Source organism: Vigna unguiculata, chromosome 1, assembly GCF_004118075.2.
Source record: "Vigna unguiculata cultivar IT97K-499-35 chromosome 1, ASM411807v1, whole genome shotgun sequence".
In the NCBI taxonomy this organism is placed as follows: Eukaryota; Viridiplantae; Streptophyta; class Magnoliopsida; order Fabales; family Fabaceae; genus Vigna; species Vigna unguiculata.
In genome coordinates, this window is record NC_040279.1 from 39801627 (window position 1) to 39824659 (window position 23033).

General features: G+C 33.5%; 3 protein-coding genes across 3 annotated transcripts; 2 read left to right on the forward strand and 1 right to left on the reverse strand.

Moving 5' to 3' along the window:
* Positions 1–4310: 4310 nt before the first annotated feature.
* Positions 4311–6182, forward strand: LOC114163057 (uncharacterized acetyltransferase At3g50280-like). Its single transcript, XM_028047119.1, has 2 exons — positions 4311–5055; positions 5182–6182. Exons 1-2 carry the CDS (start codon positions 4428–4430, stop codon positions 5973–5975), a joined length of 1422 nt encoding a protein of 473 aa, XP_027902920.1. The 5' UTR covers positions 4311–4427; the 3' UTR covers positions 5976–6182.
* Positions 6183–14249: 8067 nt separating this feature from the next.
* LOC114163421 (uncharacterized acetyltransferase At3g50280-like) lies at positions 14250–16186 on the forward strand. The gene is made up of 2 exons (XM_028047739.1): positions 14250–14907; positions 15283–16186. Exons 1-2 carry the CDS (start codon positions 14268–14270, stop codon positions 16047–16049), a joined length of 1407 nt encoding a protein of 468 aa, XP_027903540.1. The 5' UTR covers positions 14250–14267; the 3' UTR covers positions 16050–16186.
* A 2368-nt stretch (positions 16187–18554) lies between these two features.
* Positions 18555–22700, reverse strand: LOC114179401 (26S proteasome non-ATPase regulatory subunit 7 homolog A). The gene is made up of 10 exons (XM_028065772.1): positions 22385–22700; positions 21324–21416; positions 21155–21236; positions 20853–20949; positions 20609–20684; positions 20417–20475; positions 20136–20258; positions 19808–19865; positions 19642–19727; positions 18555–18880 (listed from the first exon to the last, which is right to left on the reverse strand). The coding sequence occupies exons 1-10, from the start codon at positions 22569–22571 to the stop codon at positions 18812–18814; spliced, it is 930 nt and encodes a 309-aa protein (XP_027921573.1). The 5' UTR covers positions 22572–22700; the 3' UTR covers positions 18555–18811.
* Positions 22701–23033: the final 333 nt, after the last annotated feature.

The window sequence follows — 23033 nt, forward strand, 5'->3', positions numbered from 1 at the left end:
ACAATCAGTTTGATCGGCCAGTCTGACCACTACCACAAGCTCGCTCGTTTTAACCTTCAGCCGAGAACAATCTATTCTGAGCTTCTATCTAAATTGACTGTGTTGATCTTCCAACAATTTTAGACGCATGCCCACAACGAGCCATTTCATTATATATATATATATATATATATATATATATATATATATATATATATATATATATATATATATATTATGTATGAATAAATTATTGGATAGAATAATATGAGTGTCACTTTATTACGTAATTAAAAAATGATAAATTTTTTTATAGAAAACGATATTTAAACAAATAAAAAATATAACACAAGTTTTAAAGAAAACGATGAGGCACTTGTATCTTCTATTTGTGTTATTGGTAATTGAATATCATCACTCATTGTCTAAAAAGACAACAGCTTAGTATTCAAATAAAATTGAATCAAAATTTACTAAATTTGAGTTTTATAAATTACAAAATGATTTCTAATAGTAAAATGTGCACAGATAACAAAAGTAATTTTTATTTAATTAAAAATTATTATACATAATATTTTTTAATTTATAATAATTTTGATAATAATATTATAAATAATTAATATTATAAATTACTATACGTCTGTTTATTTTTTTCATTTTATTGCAATTCTTATAATTTTTGTTGTTGCGTCGGAATATATTAGGATTCTCCTTAGCTAGAGAGGTCAAAATGGGTCTCAACCCGTGAGTCAACCCGGCTCACCACGGGTTCGAGCTAGGTTGGGTTGAGAAAAATTCAGTTTTTTTAAAAGTGGGTTGAACTCAATCTGGCTCACTTAACCCATGGGTTAAATGGGTTCAAGCCGCCGGGTTGAGGGTGGATTGACTCACTTAACCCATCAACATTTTTTTACAATATTTTTTTATTTTTTTTACAATGTTTTTTTTAATTTTTTTAATAATTATTTACTATTTCTAATTATATAGGTTCACAATTTCATATTTTTAAATGTTAGAATGTTGCTTAATAATATTTGAATAATTTGAATATTTTATTGAATAACATAACAACAAAAGTAATATTAGTCATGTTTTCTTGGATTATATGGACACTTAATAATTAATCATATATTGGTCGTGAGCATGATGAAAACATTGATTATTGATTTTATCGTGATTATCATCTCATAATTTAAATATTTGAATACTTAAAAATAAATATATAAATATTTTTTTTTTATGTGAGTTGATGAATTAACCCACTTAACTCATTAACCCATAATAAATTAAATCGGATTACAAAATTTATAATTCATCATAAAATAAACTGAGTTAAATTTATTCATTTTCAATCCGACTAAATGACCATCCTCAGCGAAAAAATGTTGCCTTAAACTTAGCGTGGACATGCAGTGGTGCAGACTCTGCGTTATCATTGCAGAAATATAACTGTCTGTGGTTGCCGCAGAAATGTAATAGTGGCTGGCTGCCACCTAGCAAACGCTGGTCACAGTCACAGAAGAGAAAAAAGAGGGTCAATCTGACAAATGCTCACACATCTATGCATTGGTACCTTAAGTTAGTTACTACAAAATTACAACTTTAAATAACAGAATGCTTAAGAACTTGGAAAATATGTAAGAAAACAAAATTAATATAACAGGTCTAGTGAGGTAGAAAATAATTACAAAAGAAATTATAACTATTGTATTGTTTTCAACCCTCATTAATTTTTGCTTTATTTTTTATTAACTTCTATTTACATTTTCATTTTATGTACTTTGTTAACTTATTTTTATATATTTATTTACACATGTTCGTCCTTGGTTTAAAGTTGTATTAAGAGAAAAGACTTTTAATATATTAAATCTTTATAATGTTAATCGGTATTCTTAGAATACTCTTTAAAAAATATTAATACGTATGTATTCTAATATTTTTATATAAAAAAACTGAAATAATTAAATTTATTAAAAGAATATAAATACATATAACATTTTTATAATATGTTTTGAAATTTTAAGTAATAATTTTATGATATAAATAAGCACTTCAATTATTTTATTATTTTTACTTTTTAGATATTTTAACATTATTTTTTATTAGTATTTTTGTTAATTTTAATTATTTATGTTTAATTATATTTTAATTTTTAACAATATTAAAATATAATTATTTAATTATTTTTTAACTTTTATTTTTTTAAATAAAATATTAAACACAACATTCATTAACATTTTTTACTTTAAATTAAATAAAATTATATTAATAATCATTAGGTCAGATATCCTTTAATATCAAAATTAATAATAAATTTTTGTCAAATTTAATGCATATTAATTATTCTTAATTAGTGTTCTAGTTAAAGTAATTAATAAATATTTAATTTTACCAAAATATATTGGTAATCGTGTCACTAAAAGAACTCTGACATCAAGAATCATTAATGTTGTCTAGAAAATTTTTTTTATAAATGTTATATAATTATAATTGATAATTTATTTGATGTGAAAAAATAATTAAAAATAATTAAATAACAAAATAATTTTAATGTTATACCGTTTCTCTTTATTTGTAACAGTTTTCCTTTCATTTTGATGTTGCTACAAATTAAAATATAATTAAACTTTAATAAAAAAAAACTAAATTAACATAGAAAGTTACAAACAAACAAAAAAGTAAACAACCCATTATATCAACTATCAAATAATAAAATGTTAAACATCTAAATTTATTTGAGGTTAAATATGTTTTAGATTTCTTAATTTTCAATGAAAATTGGAATTAGATTCTCTTTGAAATTTTGGATTACTTTTGTCTTAATCTTTAATAATGCGTGAATTTACTTCTTTTAACCAAATTGTGTTAAATTTATTTGTCATTTTAAACTCGTTTCTCAGTTAACACTGAAGCGAAAATGTGTGAAACGGTGTAAACAACTCAAATGCTATCATGAAATGCATATAAAATGTCAAATAAATTTAATACAATTTGGTTAAAAGGACTAAATCCGCACATTTATAAAGTTGAATGACTAAATTGGACAAAAAATTTCAAAGAAGGATTAATTATAATTTTTACTTATAAATTAAGGGATGAAAAACATTTTTAATCCTTTATTGTATTATTTAAATATTTTTTAACATTTTCTTTTGATATACATAAAATAAATTATCAATTATATATGTGCATTTTTGTCTTCCAAACAAAATAAAATTACGTTAATGATTATTAAAGTTAAAATTTATTTATGAGAATCAACTACAACAAAATACTTATAAATTTATATTATTATAAGTAGTAAAGTTAATTATTTCATATTTCAATGTAATGAAATATCATTTATATTATTATAAGTAGTAAAGTTAAATATCATTAATTATACAGTTATACTTAAACTGGTTAGCATTTTACTTAAATATTTGCAAAGATTTTTTTTCATTAAATATTCGATATTGAATGTTGATGATATAAATAATTGCTTGTTGACATTACTGAAACTATTGATGGTATAACAAATTATTTAAAAGGAAATAGACAACTTTTTCTTACCATATCAAAATTGAAATATTAAAAGATAAAAAAAATAAAAATTCACTTGTTGTGAAACTTGTTAAAAAATCATTTTTATTATTTAAATGGCTCTATCCCTATTTATTGTTATTGGTTTGAGGACCTGGACATAAATTTTGCTTTTAGTGGTCATTTATATTAGCTGACGTCTGTTTATGATGTAAAAATAGAATAATTTTATATCTTCTTATTACGGATATTTATTTTAACCCTAAATCCTAAACATTTGAAAATATTAAATAAATGTTTATTTATATTAAACGCTTAATGAAGTTAGTTAATAACTTTAAAGGATCATTTTCAAATTTGTCTTTAATATTAATTGGACATCTTTTTATTTTCGGATTAGTTTAGTAAATTGTAATATTTCAAATACTACACGTACATCTTTTCGAATAAATCAACACACTATAGAAACATATACATGTAAATTTATAAGCACCATGAACAACTGATTATATTAATTATTTTCATTATGCCACATATATGAATAAATTCTAAATAACGTAGCGTATATCAAATAGACACTAATTGTTTCAAACTTAAAATAATGATTGTAGAAAAAAAAAAAAACTGCTGCTACTTCTGGATTATCATATTACTGTATTTTCTTCGCTCTTGATGTATTTATCTTGTTATTTATTACTTTTTTTTTCTTCTTTATCTCTCTCCTCCATAACTTTTTTCCAGATTTTCGAACAAGAGTTAAAAGTGTTTGTTTTATAAGGCGTGGTAACACAAGTTGAACGTATTCTCAAGGTTATGAGCACCGAGACATGTTGGTAGATAATATAAATACGGAGCACCCATCGTTCTCTTTTCCATAGAAACAGAGTTTGGAGGAGAGTTTCGTTTTTGTGTTTGTTACGTAGAAAATGTCTTCTCCTTGTGATTCAGTCACTGTCATCTCAAAATGCAAAGTTGTCCCTCACAAAAACTCTACTCTGGGAGATCTGAAACTCTCTATCTCAGACCTTAACATGCTCTTATGTCACTACATCCAAAAGGGGTGTCTCTTCACCACCCCATCTCTACCGTCACAACCTCTCATCCCTCATCTCACCAAAGCACTATCTCACACCCTCTCCCTTTTTCCTCCCTTTGCAGGTCGCCTCAAAACTGATGTTGACGGCTATGTCTACATCACATGCAACGACGCTGGCGTCGATTTCATCCACGCCACCGCCACTGATGTCTCCGTCGCCGACCTCCTGTCATCCTCCGATGTCCATCCAATCGTCAAACACCTCTTCCCATTCCACCACAAAATTAGTTACACGGCACATTCCTCCCCCATCATGGCCTTTCAGGTCACCGAGCTTGCTGACGGTGTTTTTATAGGTTGTGCTGTCTGTCACGCCGTCACCGACGGTGCTTCCTTCTGGAACTTCTTTAACACTTTCGCAGCAAATTCTCGAGGAGAAACCGCTTGTCTCTCCAGGCTCCCGGATTTTCGTCGGGATTCCATCCTCACCTCTAAGGTCGTGCTTCAACTTCCGAAAGGTGACCATAAAAAAATTCCTCTATTTTAATTAAAAGAATATTCAGTTTTAGAGTCAACCAGGAAAGAGAAAAAAAATCAATAACAACATTAAAAATTATGACTAACTAATTTTCTTGTTTAAGTAGAAATAAAGGCCACCTTCAATGTTGAGGCGCCATTTCGCGAGAAAATCTTCAGTTTCAGCCGTGAATCAGTTCAGAAGCTGAAAGCCTTAGTGAACAAACCTCCGATAATGTTTACGCCGGAGAGCGTTGATGTCGCGGATGAGATGATGGCGAAGCTGAACACGGACACACAACTGAAAACAGCTAAAGAAGGTGCAAGGGTTGAAACGACGGAGATTTCTTCATTCCAATCGTTGTGCGCATTGATGTGGAAATGCGTGACGAGGGCGAGGAATATGAAGAAGTCTAAAGTGACGTCGTTTCGAACTGCCGCTAATATTCGGCAGCGCATGAAGCCCAAGTTGGCTGATTTCTACTTCGGGAATGCGCTTCAGAGCATTACCACGTGTGCAACAGTGGGTGATGTGGTGTTGAAGGACCTTCAATGGTGTGCAGAGCAACTGAGTAGGAGCGTGAAGGCGTTTGATAGCGCTACGGTGCAGCGTAATGTGGAGAATTGGGAGCGTGAGCCGAAGTGCTACGAGTTAGGAAACCATGACGGCGCCACTGTGCAGATGGGAAGCTCGCCAAGATTTCCGATGTATGACAACGATTTTGGATGGGGGAGGCCCATAACAGTGCGGAGCGGCGGAGCAAACAAGTTTGACGGTAAAATGTCGGCGTTTCCTGGACGAAATGGCGGTGGCAGCGTCGACGTGGAGGTGGTTTTGGCCCCTGAAACAATGGCGCAACTCGAGTCCGATCCTGAATTCTTGCTTTACGTGTCTTCTCAGTGCGTAGGGACACGTGTCTGAATGTGATGGAAATAATAACTTTCATCTTCATATTGATGCTGTTCAGATTATGTTTGTGTTCAAGTTTAGTTAATCTCTGCCTTGTTGTTTGGGCTCACATCTTTGCATGGATGTATTGTTTACTGGTCTTTATGATTATTAGTTTGACTTCTTGAAAATCTTTCAATTGTTATGCTCGTTCTATTTTATAAAAAAATATTTAACTAATATGTTAACCATTAATAAATTAATATATTCTAATTAGTAACGTACTCCGTTTCATATAAAAGAAGTAACATAACCAGTTTAAGTTTTATTCTACAAATACCTATAAAATTAAAAAGTTTAACTTTTATTCTACAAATACCTATAAAATTAAATGAATTAATTGCATGATTCTTCGTTATTATAATTTTTTATATTTCATTAAATTTTTCTTACAAATTTATTATAAAAATAAAAAAAATAAAATTCTTTTTATTATTTTTTCTAAAATTTTTAATTAACATGTAATTTTTTTAGATAATTTTTTCATACAAAACTATAAAATTTCTAAATATTTTTTTATACATTTTTATGAAATTTCTTAAAAAATTAGTACTAATTTCTTGCAAATGATTTTTCATAAATATCTCTTACAAAAAATAATTAAAACGAAATTAAGCAATAGGTGTTTTTTTAGTAGTGCTATAAACCCCACATATATATTGAGAAAATATCAGCTTTTAGTTTCTCAATATATCTTTAGTTCTAGTAATTACTTTTTAAGAGAGATTAAAATTGTTAGAAAATAGAAAAAATATTTAATCTCGTAAAAACTAAATAAGAGTAATAGAAATAAATAAAAGACTGAAAGTATAGAGTTAAAATCTGAAACTCATTTTGTACTACAAAATCATTTTAAGTCAAAAATCACAGATCTGGTTGCGATAGAGCTTAAAAACAGTCTTCCGGTATTCTTTTTGCAATTCACGACAATGAAAAGAACTCGTGTCATCACACAATGTGACGGATATCCATTCACTTACTCAATTTTTTATGCTACACATGCACTTTTGTAAAAGATGAAGATTAAATATTAAATGTAGGAACATTGACAAAAGTAACATTTTTTCGGAAATACTAAAATTTAATTTTGTTATGTCTAATTATTCGAGCTTTTCGTATATGTCTTGAACAGAGGACACCTGAAGTGTCTTTGTATACATTTGATAAGACGTTCTAGAGTTGAAGCATTTTATTTAGACAATTTTTTTCAAAAATAAATTAGGATGAAATTTAAATGAATTTTTAACACGCTAAATTTGTTAAGAACGCAGTTTTTACACAACAGTTAATTTTTTAAATAAATATGAAATTAAATTTTTACTCATGAATATTTTTTTTGGTTAAATATGTTTTTGTCTCTTAAGTTTAAGTGAATTTTAGAATTAGTTCCTCGTCGAAACTTTATACCAATTTAGTTATTCATCTTTAGAAATGCGTGAATTTAGTCATTCTTATCAAATTTATTTGACATTTTAAACGCATTTTGTAATAATATTTGAATTAACATTGAAGAAAAAATGTGTCAAACGGTATAAACAATTTAAATACTATGATGAAATGTACTTGAAGCGTCAAATAAACTTAACAAAATTTGATTAAAAAGACTAAATTCACATATTTTTGAAAATAAATAACTAAATTGGTCAAAATTTTTAAAAGTGAACTAATTCTAAATTTTACTGAAAATTGAGAATGAAAAGAAATTTAATCATTTTTGTTTTTTTCTTAATGCTCTCAACTCAATGATGCCTTCAATATTAATGGCGTGAATTGGTATGGCTAAGCATTCCCTGGAATTAAAATGGTATAACGAATAAGATCTTGGTCCATGCTCTGCACCTACATGTATTCCCATTGGGCAATAATGCGGTGCCATTCCTATAACCAATGACCAATGACCAAATAAAAGTTGCACTAATGATTCACGATATCAGTCCCATACGTTAAGTACCATTCATTACCTTAAAAAAAAGCACATGCAGTTTGTTGGAACTGTCTAACACTACAGGTCACGCACACACACAATATGCAGAGAAAAACAGGATAAAAATTTTCTCATTAACTGCAACAGCAATACACAAATTATATAAACTGTCAGGATGACAGTTATTACAATCACACACGAAATATTATAGTTATTGCAACTATAAAAGAAACAAACAACTCTTTGATTAATTTCAACACTCCCTCTTAATCAAAGAGTCCAAACACCTTACACCCAAGAACTCTCTCAATCTTTCAAACCTCGTCTGTTTGAAAGATTTTGTGAAAATATCAGCAACCTGTTCTTCAGTACCACAATGCACCAGTTCAATTCTACCTTTGCTGACTTGATCTCTCAAAAAATGAAATTTGGTCTCAATATGTTTACTTCTGCCATGGAAAACTGGATTCTTGGAAAGACATATTGCAGATTTGTTATCTACAAACAACTGCACAGGTCTTGCACACTTCACCTTAAGTTCATCCAGTAAATTTTCCAACCACAAGCACTGACTAGCAGCCTCTGCAGCTGCTATATATTCAGCCTCACAGGATGACAAAGCCACCACGTTTTGCTTCCTAGAGCACCAAGAGATTGGTGCATTTGCATATCTGAACAAATAACCATAGGTGCTCTTTCTCTCAACCTTATCTCCACACCAATCAGAGTCAGAAAAAGCTTCCAGATTAACTAAAGTGCTTTTATCCCCTTTAGGAAACAGTAGACCATATCCCATTGTACCCTTTAAATACCTTAGTATATGTTTAGCTACAGCCATATGTGGCACTCTCGGATTGTGCATGAATCTGCTAACAAGACCAACTCCATAATTGATATCCGGTCTACTGTTGCATAGGAATCGAAGAGATCCCACAATTTGCTTGAATAGAGTTACATCTACTGGTTTTGCATCTCGTTCCTCAGTCAGCTTCAAGCCTGCCATGACTGGTGTGCATGTAGGGTTACAATCCTCCATGCCAAACCTTTTTAGAATCTCACAAGTGTATCTCTTCTGGTGCAAAAATATCCCTTCACGACAGTGTACAAATTCAAGACCGAGAAAATAATTCAGAGTGCCTAGATCTGTCATTTCAAACTGTGATTTCATGTCTCTCTTGAAATTTTCAATGTCTTCACATAGACTCCAAATTCCACTGTGCACTTGGGCCATTTCTCCATTATCTGCTATCTCAGAATCATTGTAGACTTCATAATCAGAAAGTCTGGATGAAGGAAATCGTGTTCGATGGGATCTTCTAGTGTCATCAGCTACAATATCACCACTAATAAAATCACCAGCAGTATTAGGTTCTAAAGTCACCACTTTGTCTTCCAGAACACAAGGAATGTGTAGGACTGCATCAGTTTCCCAACTCCAAGCTGCTGCCTCGTCCACAACTACGTCCCTGCTTATCACTACCTGTTGTTTCCTTGGGTCATATAACTTGTAGGCTCCTGTTGGGTGATAGCCAATCAAGATAAGAGACTCACTCTTGTCATCTAATTTCTTCCTCCTTTCATCCGGAATGTGCCTGTAACAGATTGACCCAAAGACCTTCAAGTGTTGGACAGATGGCTTGATTCCAGACCATGCTCCCTCTGGTGTCATAGTTTTCATTTTCTTCGTGGGACACCTGTTCAAAAGATAGGCAGCGGTGCTTACTGCCTCACCCCAGTAGCAGTGTGGGAGTTTTTTTGCTTTTAGCATGCATCTAGTCATGTCTAGTAGGGTCCTATTTCTTCTCTCTGCCAGACCATTATGTTGTGGTGTGTAGGGTGCAGTTGTCTCATGTACTATTCCCTTTTCTGTACAAAAGTCACAAAAATCCTTGGAGTTGTATTCACCTCCACCGTCTGTCCTAAGGATCTTTAATTTCTTTTCTGCCTGTCTTTCAACCAGTGAACAAAATTTTACAAAAATTTGGAACACTTCACGTTTTTCTCTTATCACATATAACCAGATCTTCCTTGTGAATTCATCAACAAAGGTGACAAAATATCTGCTACCACTGAACGAAGGTGTATCCAAGGGCCCACATACATCAGAATAAACCACTTCAAGTGGTTGTCGTGATCGGTGTTGAGCAACAGTTTTAAAATTCTTCCTTGGTTGTTTACCTACTAAACATCCCTCACACGGTTTCGTGGGAGAACGTAATGATGGCATACCACACACCATCTGACTGTTGCTTAACTTGTTCAGACTTTTGAAATTAAGGTGGCCAAACCTATAATGCCACAACCAACTCTCCTCCTCAACATTAGTGGCAGCCAAACATTGAATTGCTGTAGCATTGAGGTGCACTTTAAACGTTCTATTTCGGGACAATGGTGCCTTGATCACCAGTCTCTGCTTAGAATCATAAATATCTATATGATTTTGCTGCATGTTCATCACATACCCCTTTTCCAGCAATTGTCCTAAACTAATAAGATTATTCTTCATGTTTGGGACATATAACACGTCACTCATATACGCTGTTTTCCCATCATTCCGAGTAATCACAACCTTGCCAATCCCTTCAGCAATTATAGTGCTGTTGTCTGCAAACCGAACACTATTTTTCACATGTGGATTAAGATCAATTAACCAGTCACGATTCCCAGTCATATGATTGGAGCATCCTGTATCAAGATACCAGGATGTGCAATCTTCATCATTGTCTGTGGTTGCCATTAGCAAGACTGGATCTGAATCAGACCCTTCTTCCTCTTGCACCAAATTTGCCTCTTCAGTCTTCTTCCCTTTCTTGTTATCATTATCTTGCCAACACTCAGAAGAATAGTGACCCCATTTCTCACAATTGTAGCACTGGATTCTCCTCTTGTCTACAATCTTCTTGTTATCTCTTCCTCTTCCTCTATATTGAGTGCCTCCTCTCCTGTCACTGCTAATGTGAGAGGAACGGGAAGTAGAATCATGATTTCTGTCTCCACTTCTGCCTCCTCTCGATCTCCATCGACCTCTTCGAGTCCAACCACCACGACCTCTGGTATTTTGGCCAATTTTGGCCTGTAACGCCTGTTCGACTACTTTCTCATTATTCTTCCTGTCAACAACTCTGTGTTCGTGTGCTTCCAATGAGTTTTGTAATTCTTCAATCGACATTGCCTCTAGATCCTTGGATTCTTCGATGGCCACAATAATGTGATCAAACCTTGGGGTTAGAGTTCGGAGAACCTTCTCTATGATTTGAATGTCCGTTACATTATCATCGCAAACACGCATAGAATTCACAATGGTTTGGATCTTGTTGAAATATTCCGCAATTGAGTCTTGATCAGTCATAGAAAGGAGTTCAAACTGTCTTCGCAACGATTGCAAACGCACCTTCTTAGTTTTCCCTGCGTTGCCATATGCTTGTTTCAACACATCCCAAATCTGCTTTGCTGTGGTGGCCTTGGAGATTTTCTGGAAAATGTTCATGGAAACGCATTGATGTAAGAGAACTCTCGCTTTGCAGTCCAACTTCTTGTTCATTTTGTATGCGTATGTTTGATCGTCCGTTGCATTTTTAGGGAGTTCTTGAAAGCCCTCTTTTACAATCTCCTCAACTTCTTGAAAGCCAAAAATCGCTTCCATTTTCACACACCAATCTTCATATCCCTGCCCATCAAACACAGGCAAGTTCCCTGGTATGATACCTGCAGTGGTCATGGCTGCACACTCTAACAATTATGCGCCCTTCTCTTCTTTCACAACAAGGTTCGTAATAACCGTGCTCTGATACCACTATGTTGGAACTGTCTAACACTACAGGTCACGCACACACACAATATGCAGAGAAAAACAGGATAAAAATTTTCTCATTAACTGCAACAGCAATACACAAATTATATAAACTGTCAGGATGACAGTTATTACAATCACACACGAAATATTATAGTTATTGCAACTATAAAAGAAACAAACAACTCTTTGATTAATTTCAACACAGTTCATCAAATAGAAATGGAAATGGTGCATGCATGCATGACAATTTGGCAATTCGTAATACAATTTGATTGTTGCCATTCTTGAGAATGCAGTTTTGAACTCTGATCAACAAGTTATTCGAACGTATCTGCTTAGATGAATTTGAGCAATAATATGTTGGTCAAGAGAAGTTTATCTACCTGCAAACACGGGCACGGCTCTTCATAATTAAGGGAACTAAGGCTTCCAAATCAATTTTAACACTCACAGACTACTTTTCAGTACGTTGCATTTTAATTTATGCAGAATATTCATGAAAAAAAAACTAAAAATATTGGAATTAATTAAAATAAATTTTCAGATAAAAAGGATTTTATTTCACATATATATATACACTAATCAATTAATTAATTCACTAATAAATTGAATATTAAATTTCAATGTTAAAAAACTTAAAATTAATAATAGAAAATTCAAATTGTTTCTTTTTTTTTTCTTTTTAGTTCTTTTAAAATGGAACCGAAAAAGGAAAATTGATTTTTAGTAGGAGTAGAAAAAGTCAATTCGACTTTCATCGCCAACACTCTCAACAAACAAACGTTTTTTTTTCTTTGAATTTTTTTTTTCATTAAGTCATATTTTAAATTTATTTTGAGGTTCTAGACAAAAACGAAATAATATTTTTATCTAAATCTTATATGTTAGCATTTTTGTATAAACTCTTTAACCTCAGTTAGCCAGATGTAAGGTGAATGAGTAGATTAAGGGACCTAATTTTCAGTCCTACGATCAGAGTAATGTTTTGATTTCATGACATCGTTACTTCATTATTGGTTCTACGATGGAGTTAATGTTTCGATCTCAGGACATCATTAGGATTAATCTATCCTTCATCTTTGGTATCCGTTTTGGAATGTGAATTTTATGATACTTTTGTGCTTCAAAGATATTTCTAAGAGTGGGAGGAATAAAAGATATTTAAATCTTTTTAGACTTCGACTTTTAATTAAGATGCACTAGTGTAGAATTCTCATTTTACCTCGCCTTATATGCCTCGGTTGGCCAGGAACCGAAGCATATAATGGTGCGGTGACATTTTTGTAATTAGAGCCAAGTTTTAGGTCTCGGTTCTCCAAATACCCGAAGCCAAAAAGGGGTATAGGCCCCGGTTCGTCCAAAATCGGTGCCAAATAGTGGTATAGGCCTCGGTCCAGTAAGACCCGAAGCCAAAAAGTGGTTGGACGTTAGCTGTTTGGCCTCGGTCCAAGGAGACCCGGTGCCAAAAGGGAGTCTATGGCTTCGGTTCCCCTAACAACTGAAGTCATAGGGTTTATTTAGGATTCAAATTTCGCGAACCATTCTTCTTCCCCGCCGCTCTCAATTTCTCTCTGAAACTTCATTTCTCTCTTCTCTCTCCCTGTAACTCTAACTCTTCCTCGCTGCACCTCCACTGAAACATAGCATACACAGGATTTGTTCTGGTGGTTGCGTTAACGGTTTTCGGAAGCACAAGGTTGGAGGGAGCGTGGCTTCTATGTAGGTGACTTCGTCGTTGAAGCTTGTGTGAGGGAAGGGCTGTGACAGAGGGAAGATGAAGGTTTCGCGAGTGTAGCGGCAGGAGGAGAGCGTGAGGCCGAGGTGGGTGTGGGCTTAGAAGATCAATGGTGTCATGGATTTGAGAAGTTGTGTGGTCCTACACGTTTTGATTATGGTCTTTGTTGGGTACACAAAGAGGCTCGATTTTGATAAAACATAAGTGTCGAAGTAGGAGTTTCCGACGGTTGAAACCACCATGCATTGAACCTCTTGCACCGTTAAGGGTTTTGTTGGACTAGGATAAGTTGGGTGCCATGAATCTGCTGCAATCCTATTTCAGAAGAAAGGTTTCAGGGTCTCCAAGAACGCGTTGCAGCACTGCGTAGAACAGGCCTCGGTTCAAGCGTGACCCGAGACAGAAAAATGCTTTACGACTTCGATCCACATCTAAGGCCAAAAGTCATCCCTTTTGGCCTCGCCCCAATATGCTTCGTTTCTGGAACCGGAGCAGAATATAAAAAACAACCGGGACCAAAGATCCTTATTGTACTGGTGATGATACATCAAAATAGTATAAACAAATCAAACATAATCATGAAATATATATGAGATGTGAAGAAATTTTAACAAAATTTGTAACTCCCATCGAAATGACTAAGAATAAAATGGGTGTGAATAATTATGATACGTTACCGATAAAACGGTGTAGATATATAAATATATATTAGTTTGGTGGACATGAACCAAGATACCTTTGTGAGCTATATAAAGAGGACATCCAATGTACTATTCCACAGAAACAAGTGGGAGTTTGGAGTTGGGTACAGAAATGTGTTCTTCTGATTCTGCTCTGTGTGAAGAAGTCACTGTCCTCTCAAAATGCTCCATAGTCCCTCACCAAAACTCCACTCTCGGAGACCTCAAACTCTCCATCTCAGACCTTAACATGTTTTTGGCTCACTACATCCAAAAGGGTTGTCTCTTCACCACCCCATCTCTCCCCTCTCACACTCTTATCCCTCACCTCACCAACGCGCTTTCTCGCACGCTCTCAATTTTCCCTCCATTAGCTGGCCGATTCAAAACTCATGCCGACGGCCACGTCTACATCGCATGCAACGACGCCGGCGTCGATTTCATCCACGCCACCGCCAACAATCTCTCTGTCACCGACCTCCTGTCGCCGTCGGATGTCCACCCGGCCTTTAAGAAATTCTTCCCTTTCCACCACAAAATCAGTTACACCGCCCATTCCTCCCCCATCATGGCCATTCAGGTCACTGAACTCACTGACGGTATTTTCATCGGTTGCGCCGTCTGCCATGCTGTTACCGATGGTTCCTCCTTTTGGAACTTCTTCAACATCTTTTCTGCAGTTTCTCGAGAAGGACTCATATCTCCCTCTAGGCTCCCGGAGTTTCACCGGGAATCAATCCTCATGTCGAAAGTCGTTCTCCGAATGCCCCAAGGTAATAATCCACTTCTTCATTTTTTTCCATAATAACAAAAGCTAATTTATTTTAACAAAAAAAAAAAGATTTAAAATCATTTAATTCAAATAATTTAATACGTATATCTTACTATGCAATGTAAGGTGTGAAGCACGCATTGAGTTAATTTTCACCTTATAATTTTTTTTGCTAGAATAAGTTAAATTTAAAGTCAGTTATTAGATTATAAAATATTTGAAAAAATATCGAATACAAAATTTTAGCTATTGAGATTGAAAGAAAATCTTACACTCACTGAAAACCTTGAGTAATTAAACAAAAAATTAACGGAAATGAATTTCAGCATGAATTTGCATCTTAAAATTTACAAATAGAGTTTTTTTGTTTAAGTAGAACTCAAGGTCACCTTCGATGTTGACGCGCCCTTTCGCGAGAGAATCTTCAGTTTCAGCCGTGAATCGATTCAGAAGTTGAAAGGCTCAGTGAACAAGAGTAGGAAAATGTTTGGAGCAGGAAAAGAGGTGGTGGATGTTGAGTTAATGGCGAAGCTGAGCAATGACACAGAATTGAAAAAGGTGACAGAGGGCGAAACGACAGAGATTTCTTCGTTTCAGGCCTTGTGCGCGCTGATGTGGCGTTGCGTGACTAGAGCAAGGAATTTAGAGAAGGGTAAAACGACGACGCTCCGAATGGCAGTTAATGTTCGGCAACGTTCGGAGCCTAAATTGGGGGATTGTTACTTCGGGAATGCGATTCAAAGCATCGTGACGGTTGCAGCAGTTGGTGACGTCGTGTCCATGGACCTTGGCTGGTGTGCGGAACAGGTGCACAAGAGCGTGAAGGCGTTCAGTAGTGATACGGTGCGTCGTAACGTGGAGAATTGGGAGCGTGAGCCAAAGTGCTTCGAGTTAGGGAACCATGACGGTGCCACCGTGCAGATGGGAAGCTCGCCAAGATTTCCGATGTACGACAACGATTTCGGGTGGGGACGACCATTGGCCATGCGAAGTGGTGGAGCTAACAAGTTCGATGGAAAATTGTCGGCGTTTCCCGGGAGATATGGCGGTGGCAGCACCGATTTGGAAGTGGTTTTGGCGCCGGACACGATGGCGCGTCTGGAGTCTGATCCTGAGTTCATGATTTACTTGTGTGGAGAATAGGAACACATGTTTGAATCTTAAATAGCTCTTGACTTTTTTAAATTTAGGTTTTGAATTCTGATTTTGTTGTATGAACCCTTATCTCTACATCATTGTGACCTTCTTTCTTATTCGTCCTGTTATTAATTATTGTTTTCTGTTCCAAAAATTATAGTTTCTCTTTAATTTCTGAGTGGCCCTTTCTTCTTCATTTTTTCTTTTCTGGTAATATATAAAGTGTTGGTTTCATAGTATTTTCCTTCATTTTTTTATTTACTTCCATTGTTTTCAAAAATTTAATTTAATCTTAAATTTATTTTAAATAACTGAATTTTTTTTTTTTGCGATATAAGATCCCTCTGTAAGGATCTGTTTTGTGACGAAGACGATATGGAGCACCAGAAAATCTTGAAGGTGTTTAGAATCCTCATGCCAAAAATTAGACATTTTGAAACAATGTCCACTGTAGAGGCCCTTTAGCCAAACAATCTTTAGCAACCTAAAAATACAATAGGTTTAATTGTAACTTTGGTTATATAATTTACAAAATTCAATATTTTAGTGCCTAAATTTTTTTCAGTGCTATGATTATATCATGTATAAAAAAATTACAGATATAATTAAAAAATAAGGATGAAAGTTGCCTATGTTTTTTAAAAAATAAAATAAATAATATAAACTAAATTTATAAATTTTAAAAATTTAGAAACCAAAATTATAATCTATTTAATATTGCGGTCAACTCTACATGTAATAACGCTTTTATTTAAACTTTAACCTGACCATAAAATTATATTTTATTTTGAAAATAATAAATATTTAGTGGCGTTTTGCTATGTATTGTTATTGCATTTAATGCGTGAATCAATGTCGCTTTTAATGATATTTTCTGGCTGGCGTTCCTTTATGTTTATTCAACTGTTACTTCACATTATTTTATGTGTTGTTTAGTTTTTTTTACATATATAAAGAAATAATAAATTTTAGGAATTTTGTTAATAAATAAATTTACCTTCGTCTTTAAGAATACAATTTTGAATCCATAATTACATAACACTGTAACATCGCATTAAAAGATATGAAATTATTAAACAAGATAATTATTAAACATTGACATGTAACTATTATATTATAATCATATATATATATATATATATATATATTTTTTGTTTGATAAATTTTGACAGGTCTTTTTACTTTTTTTTGTAACTTAAAATTTAATTATTTTTTAATAATTATATAAAAAAATTCGTATATATTTTTTATTTTATTTTTAAAAATATTTTAAGAAATATTAAAAATTTTAAAATACATAATCTTTAAAAAAATTAACATTAAAAAATGAAAAATAATAAACTAAAAAAATGATTAAAATTCAAAAAAATTAAACTTTAAATAAAATTGAAAAAGTTAAAACAGAATATCCGGAAGCCCACAACCTTCATTGGATTTCGATATTCAGAAGAAACATTTATCGAAAGTAGTTTTGGACGTGAAATCTGCGCAACAAAGGGCTAAAGGGCTTTTTTGAATTTAAAAAGTGTTTAAAGGTGTAGAAGAAAATTTTGAGGTGCAGGGAAGAAACCCTTGTAAAGTGTTCAAAGAACTCTTGAATTTTTTCAATTCCTCCTCTTCAAAGTTTTTTTTTTTTAAAGGGAAAGCAACCAAAGTAAGGGAAATTTGTTTGCACGTTAATTTTCTTCATTTATTTATAGATTTGAATGGAATTGTAAGTTGAGCTTGTTATACCATGGATTCCCATTAGTAAATGAAAGGTGTTGGGTAAATTTTGTCTGAGTCAATGATGTATTACTAACATGGATTTCCACCTGTAGATGTTCGGTTGACAGATTTTTAAATTTTCAATGTTTTGTGTAGTAATTATTCAGCAACAATTAAGTTAAAAGCTCAATAACGTCTGCTATATCATATAGGATCATATTATATATATAAAAAAAAAAAGGTAAAATAGTGCATGTAAAAGCATTTTCTTTTAAGAAAAATCGGTGAAACATAACTTGTATGCCGTCATGGTGAACTAGTTCTCTGACAGTAAGAAAATGACTCCCAAATGTTTTACCCAAGGGAAATTACCTTCGAAGACTCCAAGCATTTGTCGAATTTACTATATTTATCCATTTTTCTATATTGTTGATGTAGATCGTCTTATTAGTTAACTTTTCCAACGCCAGAAATTTTTATTCTCGTTATACAAAATGATTATTATTTAAATTCAAGATGGTATGTTTCGAAAAATAGAAACTCTGGGGCAACATGTCAGAAATATAAAACTAGCAAGTAATTTACAATCTAATCTAAATCAAAACAATTTACAATTGCAATGATCACATAGTTACATACTTGCAGGTGATACATGCAATCTTAGCTAACATGGTTCAATCTATTGCCTGGTCGATAAACCATAGCATGGCATGTTATATGATTTCTTCCTAGTCGCAACTCGGAACAATGTACGGGATTCAGCGGATTCCGGTCAATTAAAAATCAGAAAAAATTTACCAGGGCAAAACATTAATTTCTGAAATCTTAATTTGTTTTAATAACGAATTCTTTAACAGTCGTTTCCAAAACTACCAAACAAAGAAAATGAGCAACGTAATGAAGAGTATACTACATGGAACACCGGAACAAGCATAAAAGGATCATTATGCCATGTTAGGTGTAAGTTCTCTAATCCGACAAAAGTAATAAAAAAAAGTGTTAACAATCTCAATCCAAGTATTCAATAACATTGAGTTCCGAATATCACAATCCATCAAAACTTATGCAGCTGCACTCGGCACTGTAACTGACTTTGAGTCTTCTGCCCGTTCGTGTTCTTTGTTAAGCATCTGAAATAACATTTCAATAAATAAAGACATGAAACACAGTAAATCAGTAATGATTTGGGAACCTCTTTCACTTGACAAGATTAACTCATCATTTGTTAACGCAGAGAATCAATGAGTTTCAGTAGTTTGAATCCAAGAATCCAAACTGATTGTTTTTTATTTTTAACCTAATCAAACTCGATGTGATTAGCTTGAGAATTAGATTTATGCACTACAAAAACTCAACAAAATCAATATTGTAAGTCTATTATCATTATGGACGGAATTTTATTGTACAATCGTGTTTTTTTTTTTTTTAACTGTTACGTTATTCAGTCCGTGTAAGCCGATTACAATAAGACGTAATTTACCCCTTTTAATGACAACATTACGCGAGTTTTTTTTTGGACAAATTGTATTCGTTCTATTCCTAAAATAAAATTCTGCACATTTGTATAACGATGGACTCATTGATCCGAACCAACCAGTTCTTGATTGGTTCCGGATCGTCCAATTTAAAAAAGAAAAATTCAAACCGATAAAAATTGATTGGTTCAGATTTCATTTTCCTCAAATCCAATTCAAAGTAACCCATGTACAGCCCTAGGCTCATCAAGTGTCTAGCCTATTAAATACTAAACTTTAATATACAAATGGAGAACTAATTATTTCCAAAACCTGGCAACAATTTATATTCTCATAATATGGTAACAAATTAAGTAATTAATTAATCAGCATGCATAAATGATTCTTGCGGCAAAGTTTAAGGAATTGTATCTAACCTTGTTGTTAATCAAGTTGTGGAGTGCAATTACACTTCTAATGAGAGACGAGAGGTATATTACCAGCATCATATCATTGGTTTTCACTACACAAGACAGATCAACGATTTAAAAGAGATATTCTAGAAAAACATGACATTGAAAAATACAAGGCACAAATCATAACCTGCAAACGCCTTGATAAGATCAGCCACGTTAAGATTTGGTAGCAGGTTAAACACGTCCTGCAAATTGTAATTAGAAATGGGATGGTTAGAAAGAATAGTGTAGCATAAGAAGAAAAAAAAGGGAAAAAGAATGCTTCTATTATTCCAAACAATTATGCCTTCCAGCCATTAATGTCACAATACATGCTTTGTTAGTTTTGTTACAAAAGTTTCCAAATTAAACTAGGAAATTCGGATCAGCAGAAAATACTTGATTAAGATTCTTGAACTAATTGATAACAATGTTAATAATCCAGCATTTACTGAGCCTGAATATGAGAAACAAACCTGCAGATGGTACAGGATCTCATGGTTTAATGGAAGCTTTCCATCAATAACAAGGTCAAGGTAACTCCTTATCTCTTTAAGTCTAGCATCCAAACCCTTCAAGGCTGTAAGTTTTGCACTTACCTAAGTAAAAATTACTTTGTCAATACTCAACATCAATTATTTTTCTTTTAAAAGGACAACAAAAGTATTAGCAGTGAAAAAACAAATAGAATAATCAGGAAAAGAGAACACAAAGTGAAAGGAATTAATAAGGACGTGTCATTAGGAAAAAATAAAACCTCAGTTGCAAGGGTGCTAATGGTTGTATCCTTTACATCTCTAAGTAAATGTTCCACTCCTGCACATGGGTAAGAAGAATAAAAAGAAGAGAGGAATTGGTTACCCAACTGTATGGATAATAAAATTGAAAATTTTCAACAGAATAAAAAAATAAAAATTACAGCAGTTTTATGTTTAATGGCATGGAATACCTATTTCTTCAACTTCATGAGCTGCAATCTCCGATGGCACATGTACAAAGACCTTTTGGCTTTTTTGGGTGGCATTCTGTATTCAGAATAAACTATATGTAACTTTCTTTGACTACTAATTAATTTAGTGATGAGCAAAAACTAGCTCCCTTCCAACCATCATATACAGCAAGAACACTTTTGCAATAATATAAGTAAAAAGTATAAAAATTTCTATCACAGAGATAAAAGACATAACTTCTACCTCTTTAACCTCTTCAACAGCGTAATATGCTTTTGTTGGGATTCCCAATTCCTTGGGTTCAACATCAATGATAACCAAGACAGGATTTGGAACATAACTGCAATCATTATAAGTTTGGTCAATTTGGATAAAGATTAGGATAAGGACAGAATGAATCAAAGAGCTTAAGAGTAACACGTCCCAGTTATATATATATATATATATATATTGTAAAACTAGGAAATATTAACTACTAAAGGAAGTGACGAAAAGACATGGCATTGAAATATTATTATACACAGGTTTTCGGATCAAAAACATACTCATTAAATAAGCCATGAATGTCAAGGTCATTTTCACGCAGCTTTGGACCTGTGCTATACCACCCCACAACATGCTCCTTTGCTGTAAACAAAAATAATCCATGCTCAATTATATTCGAGTATTCAATTGTAATAAAATAAAGGAAATACAAATTCTCCCAACTCATACCATTTATTCTTTTAAACATGGAAAACATTGATTCATGGTAATTGTGGTCCAGAAACCAGATGCTAGGATCTTTGTCATCTTCTTCAAACGGCACTGTCAATAAGAGAACTAAGAAGTGAGCAATGTTGGCAATATTAAGATCACACTTGGGATCCTGAGGAGGATCGCAAGATCGTAAAACATATGATCCTATCAGGGTTAGGACGATTTTACCAAAATGTAAAATCGTACCACTATATAACACAGAAAAACACACGTAAAGAAAATAGGTAAGAAATAGATAATAGCATCAATAAAGAAAACATAAAACTGAAATTTAATAACCATGACATCCAAAGAGACTCATAATATAATTAGTCGCGTAAATATCCACCATTTCCAGACCCATTGCCCAAAAAAAGCCAATGTTCAGTTATTACAAAGCAAACCAAAATACTAAACCGGTAACAGCGTCCAGAAATGAGAAAGTTGTGAAGGGAATCGAAAAGAAAGGGTCAAGGGAGATGGTACAGGACGGCTTATGAAAGCAAGGCAGGCGAGTGAAAGAGAATGTGCTATGAGCGGCTGTTATGGTGCAGAAGAAAGCATAGATGAACATGAACCTGTAAAGGGCTTGGACACATATAAACAAGGGTGGAATAGCAGCTGCGACGCATGAACAACGGAGTCGAAACAAATAGCCTCAAAACTTAAAGAAATTGATCAGCGACATGCTACTGCTCTCAGCTTCGTTTTACTAAGAAAACATGTTTTTTAAGGTCTCTTAAGGTAATTACAATCTTGGGCGCCACGCTAAATAAACCTAGTCAGACATTAAATTTACATTATGTAACTCAAGATAAAGCTCCTAACAGGTTGCGTATAAGTTCAAGAGATTTAAGTCCAGCGAGAGAGGTTTTAGTGTCGAAATTTCTTTAACCAAATTTCAGGATCAAAAAACTCGCGCGATCTCACTAATATATATTACCGCGACAAAATTAGGGCACAAATCCTCGCAACAACTCCAACAACTATTGAGTAAAGGAATGCGGTAATGGAAAAAGAAAAGGACAGATCCGAACCGGCGTAGCTGTTGGTAACGTCAACGGTGCCTTTGAAAGAAGAGCCGAGCAAAACGCCGACGACGCGCTTGCGCGTGTCCTTGGCGACTCTATTGTAGTTGTCGACGATGCTAAGAAGCACGAGCGGGTGAACCACGACCTTCTCGATTGGTCGAGATGAGATTTGCTGCGTCTTTATCACGTCCATTGCAATTCCAGAAACTCGAAGTTCCCTTTATCTTTCTCCTCTACTTCTTCTTCGTCTTCCAACTTCAATTCTTTTCTTCCCCCTCTCCTCTCTTCTGTTCTGCGCCCCACTCACCTCCTTTGCCTTTTCTTCTACTTTTCTTTGCGTGTTGTGTTGGATTGGGCTCTCATCTTCCTATTTTATTCAATCTCCGATTTTTGTACAACGGCCCACTCTTTTCTCTTTAAGCTACATTGGGCCTCAGGCCCAATATTAAATCGAAACTTCCGGCATCCGTTTGTTACGTTGCTAGTATATATATTTTCCAGTAAAAATAATTACTTTTTATTAGTTAAAATTTATTAAAATTATTTTATTTTATTATATTTATTCAAAAATTATTTTTTATTTGAGTAAAGTTTGATACCGATATTAAAGAAAATTACTGAAGGTACCACTGGGATTAAATCTAAGGCTTGTCAC

Excerpts from the sequence above, each read along its gene's own strand:
- LOC114163057 (XM_028047119.1), top strand. The coding sequence starts at position 4,428 with ATGTCTTCTCCTTGTGATTCAGTCACTGTCATCTCAAAATGCAAAGTT. Across the intron at positions 5,056-5,181 it reads CGTGCTTCAACTTCCGAAAG|AAATAAAGGCCACCTTCAAT; the intron begins GTGACCATAAAA and ends TTGTTTAAGTAG.
- LOC114163421 (XM_028047739.1), top strand. The coding sequence starts at position 14,268 with ATGTGTTCTTCTGATTCTGCTCTGTGTGAAGAAGTCACTGTCCTCTCA. Across the intron at positions 14,908-15,282 it reads CGTTCTCCGAATGCCCCAAG|AACTCAAGGTCACCTTCGAT; the intron begins GTAATAATCCAC and ends TTGTTTAAGTAG.
- LOC114179401 (XM_028065772.1), bottom strand. The coding sequence starts at position 22,571 with ATGGACGTGATAAAGACGCAGCAAATCTCATCTCGACCAATCGAGAAG. Across the intron at positions 20,476-20,608 it reads TCATGAAGTTGAAGAAATAG|GAGTGGAACATTTACTTAGA; the intron begins GTATTCCATGCC and ends ACCCATGTGCAG. Across the intron at positions 18,881-19,641 it reads ACAACTTGATTAACAACAAG|ATGCTTAACAAAGAACACGA; the intron begins GTTAGATACAAT and ends ATGTTATTTCAG.